This window comes from Megalops cyprinoides, chromosome 15 (assembly GCF_013368585.1).
Source record: "Megalops cyprinoides isolate fMegCyp1 chromosome 15, fMegCyp1.pri, whole genome shotgun sequence".
NCBI lineage: Eukaryota > Metazoa > Chordata > Actinopteri > Elopiformes > Megalopidae > Megalops > Megalops cyprinoides.
In genome coordinates, this window is record NC_050597.1 from 29,147,650 (window position 1) to 29,169,925 (window position 22,276).

Sequence of the window (22,276 nt, forward strand, 5' to 3'; positions counted from 1 at the left end):
TTACCCATATTCCCAACAGCTGTGGTGTTGAAGTGGGAACAGCACGCAATGGTTATTATTGCTGGATACATAACATCTCAAAAGTACATGATTTTTGACATTTCTAAATTAAACACACAAAAAATAAAAAGCAGTGGAGTTTCTTGGCGCTTTGCGGTGACTGCGCGGGTCTGTTTTGTTTCATTTTGCCACCACGTAGTAAATCAAAAGATGTTCTCACAAAAATACGAGTCTTTTTTTTTCTTCGCGTTATCACACATAATAAATATCGGAAAGGCCAACGGTAGGCCCAAGCGGCAAAACCGTAACCTTTTCGTCGCTCATAAATAAAACAGTCTGGAACAAAATGACTTACTGCCTCTAGATGAAATGGTTTCAAAAAGTACCTTATGTTGGTATGGCCTTTTGTGCCAAAAGCCCAATAATGCAACAACGATAACACAAACCGTTTGTGTTTCTGTATGAAACAGACCATGAAATTATTAAGGGTGTGATGTTATCTTCGTTACCCCCAGACTCGGTGGAATTAACATTTATCACATCGGAAAAGTAATGGCTTCACGTAAAATTTTTGAAAACTATTCTGTAACTTTTAACGGTTTTCACTAAAGTTATTTCTTTTCATTTTGAATGGAGTTAGGAATAGTCTTAGCAAGAGACACGTTGGCACGTTTAATGTTATTTTTCATACTACGCATTTACGCTACCGGACTTGTGTTTTCCCACAAAACGCCAACTTTGATTGAGCGTCCAATGAACCCCAAGCCAACTTAGCTCACTGTGAGATCATAAAATCAAACCTGATTAAACAAAACGTATGAAGGGTTATGTACACTATAGCTGCTGCTAGTGTAAACATGAATTACGCTGTATGATTTAGAAGACACTGTTCTGATGTCAGAAACGGGAGTAGAACGTTATAACAGTAACCATTCCAACGGCCAAAAGTCAGAGATGGTTAATGGGTAATGTTTCAGACACGCCTGTGTTGAATACCATGCTAAATGCCGTTTAAACATACCAGATAAAGAAGCAGAAATGGCAAAACGTATGCAGACGAAGAAAGCGTATATGAGTCTCATGCCGCTATGTTTTACATATTTTGTCGTCACTCCGCATTTGCACTTTACTCAAAATGTGGAATGATCTGGATGAAAACCGCGGCCTGCTCTTTGGCTCCAGGATTCTGTTTCTCATCTGTAAACGCGCGTATATATGAATGTGTTGTCCATGACACAATGTCATGTAAATGTAGAGTGTTTATTAACGGGAGACGCAAGTCCAACTTCACATGCGCGCATTAAATAGAGAACGCATTTCTTTGTTATCAAGATTGGCTGCATGAACGTTGTCAGCACCAACTCATGCCCCATGCCGACGCTGACATTTTCGACACATTCAGTAGTTTCATTGTGAAACTATGAAGCCAATAAACGTGCTAATTCGAATCTGACGAAATTCATTTTGGGATATTGTGGTATTGAACACCTCCTTTTAGGTACGTGTTGTAATTCAAAACCTGCACAACTGGAGATGTCCAGTGGTTCACTTGCAGCCGATGACTTGTGTGAATATTTCCCTTTGTTTTACTTCATTCTGTGCTTTTTAGAAGGGGGTTGGTGTTCGGATAGCCTGTGGGATTTCATGTTCTTGTTTTCAATTATACAATTCCAAGACGACTTTATCAATGCAAAAAACAATTAGCAGCGCTTTGCAATAATTGTATGACTTTGTGCCTGAACAACATTTAGATTAAGGTAAGCATTTATTCTTATTGTTGATGATGATGTTTTTGTTATTATCCTTGATAATTATCAGGAATAAATAACAAGTGGTTATTTTTCGGGAGAAGAGAAGGTTAATTTTTTTGTTATAATAATGCTTTGGGAGTTGATCAACCAATAAAGGCATGCTTGTTTCTACCTACAAAACAGTAACCGTATTTCCTTTATAAACGGCAAGTAAAAAAAATGAATCAGCGCAGCCGGCTATATAGGCACATTAAACACTATCCCACCTAAAAGCATATTCTGTTCATAAAAATAATTATAAACGTAGGCTATTTACTATGTTACTACATATACTATGACTATTGTGAGAACTTCTAATAATTATGACAAATACCCTTGTTCATAATTCACATTTTGTGAATAACTCACTTTCGTCTCAGGCATGTTAAGTATTTCGTGTATTGTTACCGGTTTTTTTCCCCCCCCAGACGAACGTCATATAAGATAATTATTTTCCTTTTACACTGTCCCAAAATCATGCGCGAGGCAACGCTGTCCTTATATATTTGTCAGCCGGTAGCTTTTCACAATACAATGGGATATTAGACGCTGGTTTTGTATTTTTTTTCTCAATTTGTCGAGGTTTTGCGTTGAGATGTTGCTCGTCAGCATTATGCAGACAACTGACTTCATTGACGGTGAAGTCGCACTGTCATAGCATTAACGGAGTACATGAGCCGCAAAATCAATCTTTTACGTTACGAACACAAATAATTAAAAGTAATGATTAAAGGGTGTTGTAATGATTTAAAAATAAATGCTGACAATGTTTGACGAAATCAAAATGCCGTCTAGGGTATGTAAGAATGGGGCGAATTACCACGTTTGTCGTATTTTCTTCAAAGGTCTTAACGCAGATAATGATCTTGATCTAGACTTGTTTGCAGCCGTTGGGAATACGATACAGCATTATGAAGATATATCGGATTTCAGCGTTTACAATTTGATATATTTGGAGAAACTCGACCAAAAGCTTCTTAAACGCTCTCTTTGTGGCAGAGGTTTATGCCTCCCATTTCTACGCGCCGTCATTTTCAGTTTTTTAAAACGATTAAATATTACAGATATTAAATCAATCGCCAATAATTAATGCAGATCTTTATCAGCATGTTTAAGACATATGCTGACGTGCAAATTCAAGCATATACAAAAGGCAAACAATGCTCCTCTAGTGTTGTATTGTCTACCTTCGAGAGTAAATATGTGTCCAATAAATGCTCAAAAATTAACGAATAAGCACCTGACCTGCATTGTCATTTGAATGGCATTCGGTCGATTCGAAACATGTCAGTCCTAATATATATATATATATATATATATATATTTTTTTTTTTTACCTTGAGATCAAAATCATTCAGTGGCTTAAACGTTCTCATTCCTATCTAAGGATACGCCATCTCATTAAATATGCATCGATCTAACTCAAATCACAAAAAAACTCAGGTTTGAACTATAGCTCACAGCACGTAGCAACGAACAACAAACTTCATCATGATTGTGATATATGATGTTTGTAGTAAAACAAACAAGCCAGGGAGCGTGCCTTGCGTATCCAACGGTTAACATCAAAAGGCTACATTTAACTTGGATAAATCTGCTCAGAAAGAGCGATAAAATTGAGATTAAAATGAAGAGGGAGTTTTTGGTAGACTGCCAATATGTGTCTTCTACTGGACCCCAGGTATCAGAAGATCAGACGCATATCAAAGGGAAGACTTTTTTCAACAGAATATGAAGAACTCATAGAATATGATGAACTCATATTTCAATGGGTAATAAACTACAGAATATGCAAAAGAAGACGTATAGCTTTCATCCCCGGTGTACAGGATTGTACTGATGCTCTGGGTCGCATTCAGCGATCGTGACTCCATTTTGGCTCATTATAGAATTAATATGGTTGGAGGAGGCGGTGTCAAACACCACATGTCTCAGTCAGCTGTTAAGCTCCCTATGAAACGCAGCATTGGTTCTGTTCCACTCGCTGGCATTTCTCTTTGTCCTTATATGCACTCCCACTTGCGTCCCCTTGAGAACTGGGACCATTAGAATTCAGAATGTCAGTTAGAACAGGGACCTAACACAGCTTTGCTAACAAAGGAAGTCACACAATGTTCTTGGACGAGCGCGTGTAACACAAGCAAAGCCAATTCCGTGTTATTGTTGTCATTTAGTATGCGATCCACTCCTTTCCTCTGACGTGAAGAAGCAAGCCACTTATTTGGACCAAACAACGCATTTGCAGAAGTACATTATATAAATTATTTTTATATGCGTTTCTTTTATCTCCGTACATTTCATATTGGGGTTTTAAATGTAGCTTTTGGAACGGTACCAAGTATGCCCACGATTTTCGAAGGTCTGCTTTTATTATATTCCAGGAGTCCATAAAGCTCTGTGCCGCTTGGTTTAGGTTTATTTGAAAGACTCGGAAATGATCGCAGCTGTCATCTTTACTGAAACCGCGCCTGCAACGCGGTGGATATCAAAGCCAAAGTTCGGAATTTGGAGACTGCGCATTTTCAGAACTCCGACAGAGAGAAGAGTATAGGCAATCTCTCGCACCATCGTTTCACAGCACAGGCCTTAAGGGTCATGAGCAAGCTACACAGACTGCTGAGGGTTGCAAAATAGTTTTTAGAATACTATGTGGCGGTACAACCTGAGTTTGCAAATTCAACTAAGGACCATCGTGCTGAAGGGGAGTTATCGAGGGTAGGGCCCGCAAACACGCAAAACCTATACTTTTCATTACTGTAATTATTTCCCAGACTGAGTCTATCCGCATTGTTCCATCTACAACTTTGACTGATGAATTGAACCAGTTTTTTTGGGGGTTTCCAATTCTGAAACAATATTATAAATTCGGCCATAGATAAAACGAAACGAAAATTACGATTAACGAAAATTATGTGCAAGAACGAATAAACAACACAGTTACTTACATTTTATAGTCAAGGACAAAGATCATTGCGTTTGGACTGAATGTTTGATAACGTTCACAAAGAGAATATTTGACACCAAAAATACACCTGTGTGTTAGCTTTAGATTCCATTTACATGTTTATCGCTTCAGATATAATAATCTGATAAAACAGGGATATGTCATACTCGTGGGCGTGGCTGCTGCCGCAGTTTAATTGGACAGGACCAACTATGCCCCCTCAGTAATAAGCAGGAGGCAAACATATCAAAGAAATATATGGAATGTATTAATCAGACTGGTTGGCTATACAGTTCCTTCCTGTGTTTTCGGAAAACCAGAAGTCCCATTCCAGATTCAGTAATCACACATTAAAATGCAATTATAATTATGTTTAATTATTTGCAATCAGTCCTCTGTGTTGCAAAGAGTGCTGTGACTATTCCTTTGAGAATGGGGCTGTACCAGTTAGAACTGCACTGGAGCAATGGCTCATGCCTTAATTCTCCAAACTGAAAAGTAAACTTGGTCAATTTTTGTGGCTCAATGCGTAGGAACTTAACGCAGTATCTTAAATTAAGGGGGGTCGTTTATTCCAAAACCCAGCTTGTGAAATCGAGCTTTCAGATTTCATCAGAGGTTATAACGCGTTCAAACCCAAGTTTTGCATTTTGGTGTCGCTTCGATGAACAGCGGCATGTTAAAATAACACAGACTTTAAACTTGATAGCGAAGCTTCCAAGCGGTATCGGTCAGATGCGTGTACACATCATCACTTAGACTGTGATCATTTTTGACAGTTTTTAAACGAATTCCCAAACTTTCAAAGCGTATGAATCTCAGCCCTAAAGAGATTACGAGGCACGAAAACAATTACAAACGGCTAATGCGTGACGTTGTAAAACTTCCGCTTGCAGATTAATTAAATCGATGTCCTAAGCGAGGACCGAGCAAAAACGCACCTCATTCATTACTATAGTTTAAAGTCCAATGTGACGTTTCCATAGAATACGTTTTATCTTATATGAAAGTGTCCCAATAAATACGACAAAGGGAAAAATCTCTGAACGCAAACAAATAATGTGATTGCTAACTGGAGATTCACATGCATAAATAATAATACCCTTGGTCAAAGCCTCTTTCATCTATTCAAGCCGCCGCGCTTTCCGAAGATCTCCGGAACAATGGAAAATTCAAAACCTGCACGAATTTTTAAAGTTAAGAGCAAACAACTTATTCGACATACTTATAATTTGACCTAATTTCTGTTTTATTTGGATTCTACTCACCCTAATTTTAATCAGTCCATAAATTAACATATTAACGTCTTAAATGGCCTTTTGTTATACATTTTGCCAGTAGAATGACAACAAACATAGAGTGTATTCTAATTAAACGTCGACTGTTTATTATTTTAGTGTTTTCAATGTTTTATATTTACAACGCAAATATTTTAATTGACTTTAAGATGAAAGCGTTTAACACGAGGTTAGGTTCTTGTAAACACGAGGTTGATCGCATTTAAAATAATGGACGTTAAAACAGACGTAACTTGTAAAATATATTTAATAGAATTCACATTGGAAAATTAAGTAGCCGAACATACAAATACGCTCTCGTTTACCGTTCAACAAATACTTCTTTCTTCTGGGGAACGTCTAAGATTGACTTTTCTTTTAGACATATTAGGCCTAAATCTACCGGATATAGATTAAGCAGTTAAACAAATCAGTTTGCTTACCGCGCATGCAAGAGCTACGAACAAATTTTGTGACGGTTTAAATCTGATATCGTAAAGAATATACAAATACTGTATACATATCGCCCTGGGGAACATCGCAACAGTCCTTGATTTATATCTTTTACCTTTGAATATGTACAATGCATATTTACGAATATTTAATAAATAGGATACTACATAACAAAGGTGTTAAACTACAGTGTGATCACCGACATCATCTTAATTTGTTGTCTCATGATGGTGTATTAAAATTTACATGTAAATTATGTATTTTCAGTTCGATCTAAGCGCTGACACACACTGAAACATAGAAAGCGTTACTTTTTGCGATGATTTAACGGTAACTAGTGTTTAATCAATAATATGTGTAGCCACGTTACATCGTCGCTCTGTTCCGTGTTGAGTGCGTCTTTCGTGTTATTGTACACGTTATGAAGCGGGGGAGGGGTTGCTAGTTCGAGTTCTACCTGTGTTGCAATGCTGCGGACACGCAGTAGTTAGGGTGAGAATGTCCTTCATGTACGCGCATGTTCACATCATAGCTTCAGTTTGGCCAGGCGTATTCCCTGAGTCAGGCACTTCAGAGATTAGACTACGCTTCAATTGCATGTCCGCGGACCGGATGTTTGATTCGCTTTCGAACGAATAAACTTGTAAACCAAGGCAACTATATTGGTTACATGCTCTGAAGACGGCAGCGTGTGCGAAGCACTAGAAAGTATTCCTGAATATCAATGTTGTAGATATCAATGGCGATATGCACTTGGTGCTAATGATTATTTGCTGAATTGAGGTTGCCCACACATAAAGTTATGTAACGTGGGTTTAAATACGTTCTCTGTAGTCTGGCCATTTACAGATCGGCAGCCAGCTGAACGTCGCATAAAGGAGATTGTTGGCATTCGTTTCATCCTGATAAGTGGAAAGAATATATTAGTAAAATAGATTTTTATGCAGAATACAGAATATGCATCTCTCATAGAACACAAAATTAGTAGCCATAATAATAAGCATAATATACAGCCCTAACAATATATTTGGCTGGCAGACAACACCTCCGGGTAAAACTAAATATCTCTGTTTGGAAAGAGGTAATAACTTAGCTAAGCTGAGTAATCTTCCCCCTGAAAATATAAACTGCAGTTAGAGCAAATGTAATCGCTTTTATGTGAATTCTTCCAGTGGGAAATTATTAGTCTCTTCATGCGTTTTTTGGGTCACTGCGCCATTTGCGTATGGAAATGCAATATGTTTAAATGAATACGATTAGATTTGTAACCACAGACCATGCATTTTGCTTTCAGTAAAGTCTTCTTGTTGCTTTAGTGGGAACCGAAGGAACAAAACATGTTTTAGAATCGGCGTGATAATTGCACATGAAAGCTCTATTGGTTCAAGTCCATTTGGCTGCCGAGTTGTGCTTTATCGTCCGCTACCTTCACAATGAAATACAGAAATGTACTGCATGTAGCTAGTTTCAAGTGAATCTGTTTCTTTTATATTTTGCTTGTGCTACGGCATGTGGTCTGTCAGCGCAGAAGCATGAGAAACACAGGTTTATTCTTCCAAGTTTATCTGCAATAGCTTTCTTTACCTCTGTTGTTTAACTGACAATTGCAGTGCTACAATTAAATTCTCAGTCGGCCAAGGATCATATATCAATGCGTGGTGCTGATAGATACTTTTTAGCGTGTAAATTGTTCTAATGTTGTCCATTAGACATTGCCCTTCTCCCCAGCATTAACCTGTGTTTCCAAAAATAAGTAACGGTTTTCTTGAATGAAACGTTGTAACATACTCTGATTTTATATTCCTGTTTTAGGAGAAACGTATGCGCGTGCAGGGGAGTTTTTGTCTTAAAATGAAGCTGACGTGTGGGTATATATTGGGCTAATACCAGGATGAAGTTTTCAGCACGGCAGACATTTGCATCTCTCCGTGATGTTTCGTTTGTTTCGTTTCCTGAGCATGTCAAAAGCAGGCATATGTATGCGTTCTTTCAAATTACACTTTTACAATCACACTTGAATGTCTTCCCTTCAGACGTTGTGCCGATTCAGTTCATGTATTTATTTATTTAGCATTTTACACTTAATTCAATGTGTTGTTGCCTTCATTCATAAGCAGGAACTTTAAGAACAATACATATTTGAAACGCAGTTGAAATCTGGTTGGAATTGAGTTTACAATAAATACCCCCAAATGCTGCGTGCAAACTACAGGTCAATATTACAGCTTTTTAAAAGTATAAACAATTCGATGGGCGTCCTATAACACGAAGTAAACGGCAACAGTCAGACCATGTTATAAACTGAGATGGAATAAGCAGGTGATGGTTGTGAACGATATATTCATTTCGCACAAGAGGAGACAGGCGAGGCTCACGTCTATTGGACTGGTTCCTTTAACGCTGTCAAAATGTCGTAAAACACCACGGCCTGGGCAGGGCTGGAAACCTGATCATTAAGCTGCGCGATGCGCATTTATCCTGGCTCTCCGTACATAAATAATGGTTGTTCTGATCATATAATCTTCCCCCCTCGAAATCCCTCAGGGTTAAATGTGAGCCACCTTACCTTTAAGAGCGACTGCTGTTTCTCCGAGAGGGGCGGTGCTCGGTCTTCAGTGCTCCTGGCACTAGCAAACTAAGAGGCTGGCCCGGGGCGTGAGTTCCCCTCACCAGCTCCAAAACACTGGGGGGAAAAGGGGAGAGAAACAGACAGGAAGATATAAACAGATATCTTCGCTCACGGAGAGGGACAATCGGACTCAAGGTAGCTTTTTTCTCACTTTTTTTTCTAAAGACGCACAGCAGGGTCTCGGTCGCAGAGCTCCGCCCGGTGTTCAGAGGACGAAGATGCCCCAGCGCTACCTCTCCCCCATCTTCGGCTCTTCTTTGTGGTTGGCATCCATTGCGTTGATGGTGCAGCCCTTGATATCCACAGCTGCTACCTACAGGAGACCTGTATCGGGAGGGAAACGACGGGGGTTTATGGAAAGAACGCTAATTCTCCTAGACGTGAACACTCGGAGTCCGGTTAAGATTCTAAATGAAAACTTCCTCTCCTTACAGTTGGACCCTTCTATCATTAAAGACGGGTGGCTGGACTTCTTAAGGTATCGCCTATTATTTAACCTTGATCGATCTATCTCTCCCTAACGATTCAGTAACCTGTTGTTCTTCGATGCAGAAAAAAAAATTCAGGGATTTTAGGCTTTTGAAAAAAAGAAAAGACTCAATACGTGAAAACACAACGTGTGCTTAGTAAACTGTGAACGGAGAGGCATATGGCATTGTGATGCTGTCTTTGTGATGTTGCAGTCGAATTGATAAAAACATGAGTTTATTAAAACAGCCAATGAACGAAGATTTCTCTCCTTCCTCTCTGACAAAATGTGATAAAAATGCTCTGCAGGCCCGAGATTTTCCTTGGGGGACATATTTAAAGGCATCCTAAAAGATCAGGTTTCTGTTTAAAACGGACTGAAAGTAGCTGCATATAAGCTTTCGTGGTGATATATGTGTTTCCTGTGCGGTATTTTAAAATCTTCATTTGCACTGACGTATTAACGATAGCATTTTTATCGCCGGGTGATATTTGATATTATTTGCTATCACTTGTGTGTGGACATGTTTAAACAAAGACTGAATTGATGCTCACTACATTACGACACCTCATTGCCAGTAAAACGGTTAATTATTCACAAAATATTGAAACCCTATATATGTAGCTTATACATACGCATACATAAATTCTAGGCTTCCTTAGTACTTCGGCAAGTGATTAAAATTAGAGAAAAAAATAACGATCGTCGGCCATCGGCTACACTTTGGTTTAATTGACATGCAGGGTCTTTGCCACCGTGAAGCTGCTTCTAAGCAGTTCAACAGCATTAGCTTCTCGTTTCGGCATGAAACCTAAGCTATAGCACAATGAGAGTGTGTGACACAATTTGGAGGAGGGGGCCATGACCTTTGAACCTCAATGTCGTTTATGATTATGGCCTCAATTGTTTATTTTTCGGAAATTTTTGAGTGCGGCGAACAATTACAAGCGTTTCAGATCCGAGAAAGGAGAAATCTCGTAAATGATAGAAAACGCGTGTAAATCACGACCTGGAAGTGAATACTTTCAAACTTACAGTCAAGTCTTATTTGCAATGTGTTATGAATTTCTTTGACATAGTCGATCAAAGATGCAATTGAAATGACCGAAAAAAGATGGTTGACCCTGGTAGCGAGTTCGTTTTTCATCTAGGCTACGTGTTGATTTTTTGTTACGTTTTAATTGAGCATATCATTGAGAGAGCTATGTAGATGCACGAAGTAAATATGTTTTGTTAAACGCCTCTTGTGGTGAGTAAATACTCCTCTGTTATTTAAATGCTAACTTGTTTTCATGTAGACTACTTTAATGCCTCAGTGCAGCCTTACCAATCGCGGCTAATCCACACTAGTACATTGCGACATTTTCGGCAGACATTTTTAAGCATTATTATTATTATTATTGTTTTACCGAGAATATTGGAAGATTATTGACGCCTAAAGTTAGGCTCCGTGACTGTCGGTAGAGTGACTTACTCGTGATTTCCTTCTGATTTTGCGTCTGTCTGCATATGTAGTCCACTAGGTTTTGTGCTCAATCACTGCTTCTCTTTTTGTTTAACGTAGCCTAAATACACATCGTCGTACTTGAGTACACCGGCGTTGTATTTCTACAGAACTATCAAACACGTTGTGGTGATTGTGTTTCACTGAAAACAGCATCGAGACCCTTCAACTGCGGCAGGCTTGTAGTTATAAAGGCCGATATTTGAAAGTTTATAATGTAAAAAATAAAGGGTTTGAGACTTGAAATTTTGCTGAAATGCGCCAAGTGTGATGCCAATACGAAAAACTAGACGTGGCGAAAACCGGTCCAGCAGTGTGTCATGGATTTACATTCTCGCCTCCTTTTATTAGCGTTTTAACCCTCGACCTTTGAATTCATTTAGCATTTTTAATCAACGAGATAAAATTTTAATAAAGTAAGTAGTTTAATCTTGAGCAGTAGGCCTAAGTAGCTCTCCAAAGGAAATAATTATTTTTGAGCCACAGGCATTGCCGAAATAAATATAGGCCAGCCGTAGCTTGCCCTTTTGGTTTAAAAATTCTGTGTAGCCAATTAAAGTAGGCCCACTAAGTTTAATAAAAAACTAACGTGTTTGAAGCGACACTAAAATGTTATAAGACGTTCATATTTTTATAAGATACTAAAAAGATAACTCGACTCAGTTATTTAAAATTCGTGGTTTTTAGTTTTTCATACTTGTATGAATTGATTGGACGAGAAACGAAACGTTAAATACTGCTCAAATTATTCGTAGACTATAATATTCACGCTATAATTGTCCTTTAAATTGGCATATGCCCATATACAATTTTCTTAAGATGGAAAAATTTGTTGGGTGAGTCTTTTATGGGGTCGTAACATTTTCCTATATAACGTTACTTACTACGATCGAAATGAAACGAAACGAAATTTGATTTGATGTAAAACTCTTTCAGCAGTACGAATCGTAGGCTACTCGGTGATTTACAGAAAAAATCTATATAGCAATTTTTAGTTGGTCTCAATTTTTGTCTAAAGCTAACGTGGCTAGTGATATATTACCACTTTGAGGTTTCTTGTAAATGTGTAGAGTCATCTTGGTTGTCAACAAAGCAATCTTTTCGGTTACAAAGACTTGTCCTCAAACGCTTGTCGGTATTTTATATCTTGAGTGTACAGACAACTGTTGAACTTTCACGTCGATTCGATACTATCATTTGAAAAATTAAGTGCTATGTTAACATTCTGTTTTGCTTAGTTTTCAGATTTGTAACAAAAGAACTGAAATAAATTGGCTTTTAAAATCCGAATACGCTAAATGTAAATTAAACAGTTCTCGTGTTAGATTGTTTAGGGGAATTAGTTTACCTTTTAGTGTGTTTGAAGACGAACTTATTTCTGTCCTTTTCTTCCTTTTGTTAATCAAGAATGACCTCATATAATGACCTGCAGAGGGAGTAATCCAGACATTAGCTCTGTAGCTTTAACCCAAAGGTCATTCTGACATAAAACTTTCAGCACGCATGGTTCAAGTAGACTTCCTGGTTCCTTGTAAATGTATAGAAATATCCCTCAAAATATTGACAAATAATGGTTTCATTGAAATTATGAAATGACTTTGTATCACAAAAAATGGCATCAGTTTGCATGCTTTTACATTATGGGCAATGTACAAAAAGTGAAGAATAATGCTTTAATTTGATGATTTTTGTGTCAGTGTTATGGACAACACATCACAAAATATTTATATAGTTTGTATTGCATTGAGATATGGAGGACAGGTACAAGGAGTACACACAATAATGGATTTGTGTCCAGTTTATTCATTTCAGCTATGTAAAGCTGCAGCGAACATATGAACCTCACGACACAGATTGGCTTGCACATAACTTGTTTTAACATGTAGAAAACATCGAAATGTCACCGCATTGTCTGTTATAAATTAGTTATGCTGTGAAATATGTTAGTGAGTGCAAAGGTGGGATTTGTATTACTCAGGGGATCCCCAGTAATCAATCACAGCCATGTTTTCCAGTATTTTCCAAATGATAATCAATTATCTTACGATGACTGTGTGCAGTTTTGTACTATTTTTGTGCTCAATTTAATGTAATGTTGAAATGATGGATGAATTGACACGCCATTAATAAGCATAATTTGTTAATTGTTCCACACCTGGGGCAACAGTGAAGTCATGCATGAATGCCAATGTGTCAGCAATATCAGGTGCACTTTCAGTGCAATGGGATGGATATTTAGTTTTTATCGACTATGTATTTTACATGTGTACATACATATTATGGAAAGTTATTGCTTGCAGTTGTCTGTTTTATACCTCTACTTTTTAAAACGTAAATATGACATGCAATTTTGACATAACATTGTATTCCTGTTTTTGAGATTTCATTATGATTGTGTTGACAAATTGCCCAGTTAACTTTTTTGTGTGCAGGGCATACAAAATGCATGGGTATTTGTATGCTACATTTCTCTGAAATATGTAAGGGTGCTTTATGACAGACATGAGCATTACATGTTATGGATTAAGATATGTTTTAATTTATTAAGATGGCAATCAGAATAAGTAACCATTTTTGGTGTCAGTGATATACATTGTGACACCTCAGGCTGATCACATTTTGATCACTGTTTCCACCTGCGAACGACACTGAGGTATTATTTATCAGAGTGATGAACGATGCATTTATACCCAATTGCAACAATATAGGGCAGCAGTAAGTGGCAAATAGGCTATACAGTTTGAAAACGTACAGTAATGATGCTCCTCATGTGTCAACATTGTGGTTTCCAGATTGAAAAACACGGGCCCAGATTCAGTCTAACTGCAATGTGCCATGTCCTCAAGTTTGAATAACAAAGTCAGACAAGTTTTGCCCACACATTGCTTTAAAATTACATTATTATAAGTTCAACATTCACTAAGATGAATGAAGAGTGCTGTGTAACAATCATCAGAAATGTAACACTTGTGTCGCGATTTAAAATTATGGACATAGTGCATTGTGGTTAGATTTCCTGTTCAGTGCACAGAGAAACAGCACGCTGAAATTGAGAGAGGCCATTGAGAATTCAAGAAGCTAGATTTAATATTAAGAAAGAGCATAGCCTCCTTTTCTCCCAAGCCAGATGAATAGGCTATTATTTCAAAAATGAAAAATAAAAGTCAGTTTCATACAAAGACTAACTTGACATTGTAGTTTTGCAAGGCTTCTCTTTGGGGCAGATGGATTTAAAGATTTCCCCTTTGTTTTTCCTCCAGCCCAAAGCACTGAGGGCATTTTTGCATTTTTCACACTAAATTTGGCATTGTATGGTTGAGTCAAGAGAACCACAAAACACATGGTGAAATAGAAATGTTGTCCTATGTGTCCTTTAAGTGCAGTTGATGGGACAACAACATAATTGTGGTTTTATTGATATTTGCTACAGTGAGATAGATATGTATTATATTAGTCACAGAAATCCATTCAACTTGCAAGCATATATTTTTGCACAATTCAGTTCATGTTAATATGTGGGCTGCCATACAGATGGTAAATAATTTCTCATTCTCACTCTATTGCAAGAAGATTCTGCAGTTTGATTCCTGAACCAGCACGCTACAGTTATAACAAAACCACTACTTTGAATTTCAAAACGGGGTAAAATGTTTCAGCTCTCTTTGGTTACATCTCAAAACATTGAGAATGACAAGAGGGGTAACTAATGAGGGCCAGTTGGGCATGAAATAAACTGCAGCCCTGCATTAAAACGTTGCTGAGATTGGTTACTTGCTCATGTGCTTACATAATGTGTTCATTCTTACACAGTGAGCCTGCTGTTGTGATGTAACCAGTTGGAATGAATAAAGTGGTAAAATTCACTCTTTCCTTTAACTGATTGACTTTGACTGTTCTGTTCTTGAGGGCATCTTTTTGGAAGGCAGTTGTGATGGTGCACTGAAGATGGGATTATGGCTGTTGTTTACACTGATCGTTTTACTTATCAAGGGATGAGGTCTAATTTTTGAAAAGGTTCTAGGGTGGATCAATGATCCAAAACTCATAGGTGCATAGGTGTTTGGTTGGCTATGCCAAGCATGTATAAATCTGCCTTATAGAGACCATTTACTTGCTGTGTAAGGCATGGTCTTTCCAAACAAATTCTTTCCCATTCAGAGATATATTCTGGAGTAAGCATACAAGATTATTGGACGGCTAAATCTTACCCAGATACTGTTTAGCTGTTCTTAATGTCGCTTTCCGGCCATTTCGGCATCTGTTATCGATGTCCGGAACATCGATTAATAAATCAGTTTTGATTTGCATGTCATTTAAATGACAAATTAAATGACATCAGCTTGGAAATGGTGACATTCCTGACCACGTGTCATGTGAAGCTTGTGAAGAGGTTGAAACAGTTCATTCCTGGTGCGAATAAATATGGATTGTGTGTTATTGGTTATATTTTTTCAAGATTGGACATTTTAAATAACTCTTAAATCCTGAATAAATTAAGTAATGTTCATGTTACTGTGAACGCTCAAGCTAACTGCATCGCCACTGTAGCTGATCATGAAGCACAGAAAGGTTGTAATGGTTTAACAAACTTGTTTGTTGCTTTTCCTGCTAGTTTGTACCTTGCCTGGCCAACCTTTGGAACTTTGTCATGCAGTACTTCTAATATTGTTGACTCTGTATGATTTTTCGCTTGTGTTGTATTGTACCTCACTTGTAAGTCGCTTTGGATAAAAGCGTCTGCCAAATGAATAAATGTAAATTTAAGTGTGGAAAGGTGCTTCGTCATGGAGCACTTTGCGCCCTAGCGCTACTATCTAGGCATTGCTAAAGACGTATCGCCTTCTACTCTACCTCGATATTTACATTGTCAATAACAATGCATGAGATTTTCGTGTGGTTCGTTTGGTTCTCTCCGCAATGTCGATCTGCCAACTGTTCGTGGTAAGATCGGGGAAGTGGGTGCATTTTCACGAATACGCGCGATTGATTTCCAGTTACTTCAAACTTATGTATATATGTTAAATAGCAGCGATACGTCACATTACTGATACATTTTGAGTATAACAGTCATACCAGTAAACTACTGATAATTTTAGAGAACCGCCCTGGATGCCCATTTAATTAAGCTGTGTTTGGCCCAGGCCGAGCAATGGACTCCAATACTACGGAGAAAATAAATGCTATAAAATGTAGTATCGCTTTGGTGCGTTCCATGCCGCGATAATCTTGTAACCACTTGAATGGAACATTTGTGCCGGTTGTATCTGTTTTCGTGATCTCGGTCCTGATGAGTACCTGCCGGCGGACATATTGTGTTGGCCTTGGATGTGAGCTTCTCTGTCCGTCTCCCTGCAGCTCCAAACGCCTGGTGACGCTCGCGCGGGGACTCTCTCCAGCCTACCTGAGGTTTGGAGGCAAGAGGACTGACTTTCTTCAGTTCCACAACCTGAAGAATTTGGCCAAATTCAGAGGGCCAGGCCCAGACTACTACCTGAAGAACTATGAAGATGGTGAGGACTGCTCTCTCCCTAGCCCGTTACGGGTTTCTGATTTAAAGTGGAACAAGGGCGTTTTTTGAAGAATTATCGGTATTGCACCTGGCAGTTATTTTCCATTTACATATCGATAGCAATTTGAAATGTATATTATAATTGCTTGGAATAACTGAGTAGCTTTTCAAAAATGAAGGGAACGTATTGGGTTGGGCATACCAAGCAGATGCGGATTTCTGAATGCTTGGCGTACTCATCCAGTAATTTTCCCCCTGGATTTAATTTTCTCAGAGGAGAACCCCTGGTGCCCTTTAAATGGAAATACAGACGTAAGCTCAATGATACTTGTCAGAGCTATGTGTGTCTGAAATATTGAATAAGGTGTGCGTTAACAAGGTAGACACGAACTGGGCTGCTGTGTGAAATGTAACAGCTTTGTTCTCTGGCACCTTTGGGAATTATTTACTGAACATGGACATATATGCCAGATTTTACCAATATCAAGGGTATTTTTATGTAGTGACATCTGTTCCATTGTGAGCTGTGGTGAGTGAAGGGTTCTTTGAAGTTTTCGGTCGAAGGATTCCAGAAATTTCTTTGAGACGTTTTTATATTTTAGGTGTACGTCGGTTAACGAAACCTCTGAGAAAGAAGCCCCTTTATAACGAAGATCGTGATAAAATGTATTTATTTAAAAAATTAGTTCATGGGAACCACTTCAAAGCAGTGTAAAGGCATTTGATTCTTAAAAGTGAAAGAATGTTGTTTATTTTATCGAAAACCAATCAGTGGAGAGGTTAACAAGAGTGCCGTTTAAATAAGCATTTAAATAAACCGTCGCTGTCTATCATTTTCCCTTTATAATTTCTCAGGAATGGCAACGATTAAGTAATTATGGCCTGAAAATAACCAGCTAATGAGATTGTGAGTGGACCTTCTGAGCAAAATATGAAATTTAAATCAAATTCTGTTGACGCCAAACATTCGATTACAGGGAGGGTAGAATGGAATGAATGAGGAATGAAAACTGAAGTGGCATGTTTGATTTAGCAGAATGTACACTGACAGCTGCTGCAGCAATGATTACAGTGTTAGCTCCCAGTATGAGTGTTAATGCATCTTAATAAATATATGTTCAATATTTATTAAAGAGCTTTAGTGGTTAAAGATACTTTGCTAATAATCTTTATATTCTGAAGTCTTGAAATGCTATTTCTGTGTTTGCCATGTTATTTATGTCTCAAGTAATGAAACTGTAACAACAAAGCATGATTTCTACATTTACATTTAGTCTTTTAACAGACACTCCATAGACACTCCTATCCATAGTGGCTAACAAAAGTGCACACATAAAGGCTAGGCTAAGAGCAGAGATGCTACCAAATTATCAGTGTTTGGAGTCATTACATAACATGCAGCACTCTGCAAAGTGCCATAGTAGACCCTAGAGGGAGTCTGAGGATATAATGCTCTAATTAATGCTCTGATGCATCTAATTTGTTAACTGTGGTATACCTGTACAGTATGTGAAAGCCATTATCATTTGGTGGTATATCATTGCAAGCCAGTTAAGAAGGATGTGCGGTATTACTCAAAGTCAGTTATGTATATTCATGTCATAAATGCTTTGTAAACAGTACTTCAGTGAGAACAGCATTACCACAATGTCAGCTTGTGCGGCATAACTTCTGTACCTCTGCTGGGTACCACTGAGCCACCGCACTGCCCGAACGTGTTGAGATTTGCTGGAATCCCTGCAGCACCCATGCTCGGCACACATGCCACCGTTCGGCACCTTCTTCACTTCTGCTCACATTGTATGCTCAAACACCCTTCAACACAAGCAGCGTCTCAGTTTGCTGTAGGGCTCCTCATAACTTTGACCTCAGTCCAGGGTCCTTTGACCCCACCTACCACCCCCCAACCCCACCTTCTCTTATTCGCAGGGTCTTCAAAGGTCAGATTAGTGACTGAGAGTTCCTCACTGCTGATTCCTCTCTATTCAGAGGAGCCCTTTGCATTGGGAGTTACACCATGAGCTGGGTAGCACTGGGTGAACATTTCCCTACAAGGTTGTAACCCTATCCAGATAATTGTGGGCTTGTAGGATCTGTCCATTGACGGAGATAGGCAGCAGGCATCCAGTTACAGTTCAGGCCGAGTTTATCGCAATATTGCGTCTTGAATAATGCACGCAAGCGGATTTTGGTGAGCGTGATAAGGCCTGTACTCCACCGCCTTTGACTGGGAGTTAATTTCCATGTTTTATTGTCTCTCCACATGACCATCCCACATATCTCAACTGGCTTACTTACATATAGTGCATGTATTCAACCAGCCATGATGAATAGTGATCGTAGATATTATAACTAAGCGGTTACTTGATTTGCCTGAGAACACAGAAGAGAAAGTATTGCATTAGTATTGATATTAGAAGAGAACATCAACTGACCATGCATCATTGCCTAACCTGCATTAGGTAGTATACTATTTTCTAGTGCTATTGTTTTCCATCTTGGATACCATACTTGATATGCCAAGTTTAGTGTCTTTAATTTTAATAGTTTTGTGAATGGTTCACTTGGAGGGGGCTGTTGATTGTGCTACTTTGTTTCAAGGGAACGTATAGGTTTGTATCAATATTGCATAACGTAAAAATATCATTATATAATCATGTGAAACTGGGTCCTGCTGTTCATTGTGTATGTTTAGGTAAAAAGTGGATTTGAGTCATCCGGGTGATGTGTTGATGGCATCAGGGGATTGGGCTGATTTGAATTTCACCTTAAACGGCACACTTGGAGTAAATTCAAATATACTGAAGTTTGGACTGACGGGTGAAACATATGTTCAGATTTTTATCTGATCTTTCCTTTGTGCCTTTTACTCTCCTTCTTTTGCTATTTCTGTGTGGCATTAGGTGTAAACCTTGGCAAATGTTAATGATTTTTTTTCTTGTCTGTGACTGCATGTCAGCATCTGTATTACCTTTTGTCTGTAAGTACTTCCCCTGTGACGTTCTGGGTGACCGCGTGGACACTGTGCATTAGGGGGTCTTTTTTCGTCCACATGATTTATTTCACATGTTTCTGGTTCAACAGGCTTGAGAGTCTATGTTGTTTACCAGTTGAACCCATTTCAGGAGAGCAATGGCGACTAGAGCAGGGGGTCACACTGGGTTATTAGTGTTTCATGGTTGTCCAAAATGAAAATGCTAAACTTGTAAGTGTGTAAAAATGTCACGTTTATTTAAGTGTAGTCTGTGTGTGCACATACACAAAATTTAACACTTTTGTCAGTGACTGTAGAATTAATAATGAGCTGTGAAAAAAATGGAATGCTTGCTCTAGTGATTAGTTCGAGGTGCAGAGTTGCCTGCAGCAGGACTAAAATGAGCTCCAGCCTAACACCGCCTTGTTGCCATGGCAGATATCGTGCGGAGCGACATAGCCCTGGACAAGCAGAAGGGGTGCAAGCTGGCAAACCACCCCGAGATGATGCTGGAGCTGCAGCGAGAGAAGGCTGCCCAGATGCAGCTGGTCCTCCTGAAGGAGCAGCTCTCCAACATCTACAGCAACATCACGATAACAGGTAGGAGATTACTCACACACACAAGTGCGCCACAGCGTGAGGGCAGACAAGCGAGGCAGTCCTCGCGTAGCAGTACTATCCACGCTTTGCAGAGCGGTGTGATTCTTGCCTCGCAGAGCCATCATCATCGGCTGTCCTTTTTTATTCGGGGGGAAAAAAAACCTGGCTTGCAAACAATAAGGGCCTCTTGTTTTCGGAGTAGCATTTCCAAACAGCCTGCACTCCGTGTCATCCTCTGTGCTTGCCTGTAACAAAGGCTGTTCTGGCGTGTGGCTCCAGCCTAAACGGTGCTGCCATCAGTAGCACTGCGGTGCGCCTTGCTGGCCTGGGACGGGTCGGCGAGTCGGGCAGCTGCGTCTGAGCGATCACTGTAAACCATCATCCCTCTGAATGACTAATGTAATTTACGGGGTGGGTGTGGGCAGCAAGTGCTGGAGTTACCTTTCCAAACAATTTGGCGAGCCTGTCTGTGAAATGGAAATGGCAGTGAGTCATCCCGCAGGCCTATATTTGGGCTGGCTCTGGCTGTAAACACCATAGGGGCTGCGGCACGAATACCCTGGTCAAAGTTGAGCTGAAGATGGCCGTTTATTCTCCTACCCCAATGTCATTTGCTAAAGTGGATTGCATTGGCTTTAGAGAAGAAACCTATAAAGGCTGCTGTATCTATATGTTCTTTCCTATTTTCTAGTGTAGGAAGTCAAGGTAAAAGAGCCTGCCAGCTCAAAAATGTTGGGAATCGGTTCAAGTAAAACAACAGAGGGAAAGGATGAAGTTAAATGGAAGTCAAATAGCGACGGCAGCTGTTAATGATTTGTAAAAATTACGTTCTCTAAAGCCACCCACACGAGGACTCTTGAATGCACACGATGCACACAGCAGATAGCGAGCAAATGTATAATGTATCGCAGCGTTCATCTGGAGAGAAGCAAGCCTTTCATGTTTGGAGGGACTTGTGTGTAGGAGTGTACAGAACCTTTTCAGCTTCACATTCTGGCTGGGATGGGTTTTTTTTTCCCATAGAATCCAGTATATCAGAACACCCAAAGCTGTGTATGAGAGATGGCATCCAGCATTAACGGACCCGAATTTGTTTTCATGGGGTTGAAGGGAAGGGGGGGATTATTTCTGCATGCATCTCTAGTGTTGCACACATGCTGTCCTTGTGGCAGTGGCGGCCAGCTCTGATCCCTGATGAAGTTTCTGAAGATGTGGGACCAATGAGAACGCAAAATATGAAAAGATTTGTATCTTTTCTCTCCCCCCCCCCACCCAAACAAGGTTCCTTTAGGTCTGAAAGGGCCTTTGAGTCTGGACAGTTGTTTCTAATCAAGCACTGATGATATGTACGACTTTCTCCACTCGAGCACTATGGTAACCACTGAGTTTGGGCCTGAGCTGCTGAATTGATAAGATCTGCTCTCAGCTCTTTCTTGGGAAATCTCACAAAGCTGAGTTGCACGGATCCTCTGTCTGGAATGGGTGAGCTCAGGTGGTACGCTGTACTCTCATTATTGACACGTACCTATTTAGAACTCTCCAGAGAGAGTTATTTCATTTTCTGCCTGGTGGTCGTGGGATCATAGATGAGTGACGACTAATGAGCCCCCAGGAAATGCTCTACATACTGGATTTGAAAAATCTAATGTGTGCAGCTGTTCTTGGATTGCCAGATGAGTAAATATGGTTTGTTCTTTTCAGCCTGTTAAAAATCCAAAATACAGAGGCAGACAATCAAGGCAGCCACTAATAGATGTACTTGCAAGTTAAATTCCTGAATCTAAGATAAAGTGAAATGTGTTGCATCAAGTTACCTTGTGATGTAACATTTGTGTCTGTATATAGACATATAGTACTACATATGAAAAATGACACAATGCCAATGTGGGCAAGGATGCAAAAATAACTTAGTAGACTATTAGTAGTAGTAGTAGTAGGCTATTTAGCATGGCCATATGACTAAAAATGCACAACATCCATTGAATTCCTTGCAATATGCCTGTCGCTGTCTGAAAATGAGAGGATGAAACAGAATTGGGGCAGCCATGCGATGCAGATATTCAGCTTTTTTGGCTGGCTTCATGGAACTGGGCTCCAGAAACCGAGCGACGAGTTCAATAAAGTGAT

The 22,276-nt window shown here is 39.3% G+C and overlaps 1 protein-coding gene across 1 annotated transcript in view; it reads left to right on the forward strand.

Annotated features, from left to right (window-relative positions):
• Positions 1–9,311: 9,311 nt before the first annotated feature.
• The window catches only part of hpse2 (heparanase 2), a 106,916-nt gene continuing 93,951 nt past the window's right edge, over positions 9,312–22,276 (forward strand). The window contains exons 1-3 of the mRNA XM_036547350.1: positions 9,312–9,571; positions 16,422–16,576; positions 19,988–20,149. Coding sequence (XP_036403243.1) covers positions 9,312–9,571; positions 16,422–16,576; positions 19,988–20,149 — 577 coding nt within the window. The remainder of the gene's footprint in view (positions 9,572–16,421; positions 16,577–19,987; positions 20,150–22,276) is intronic.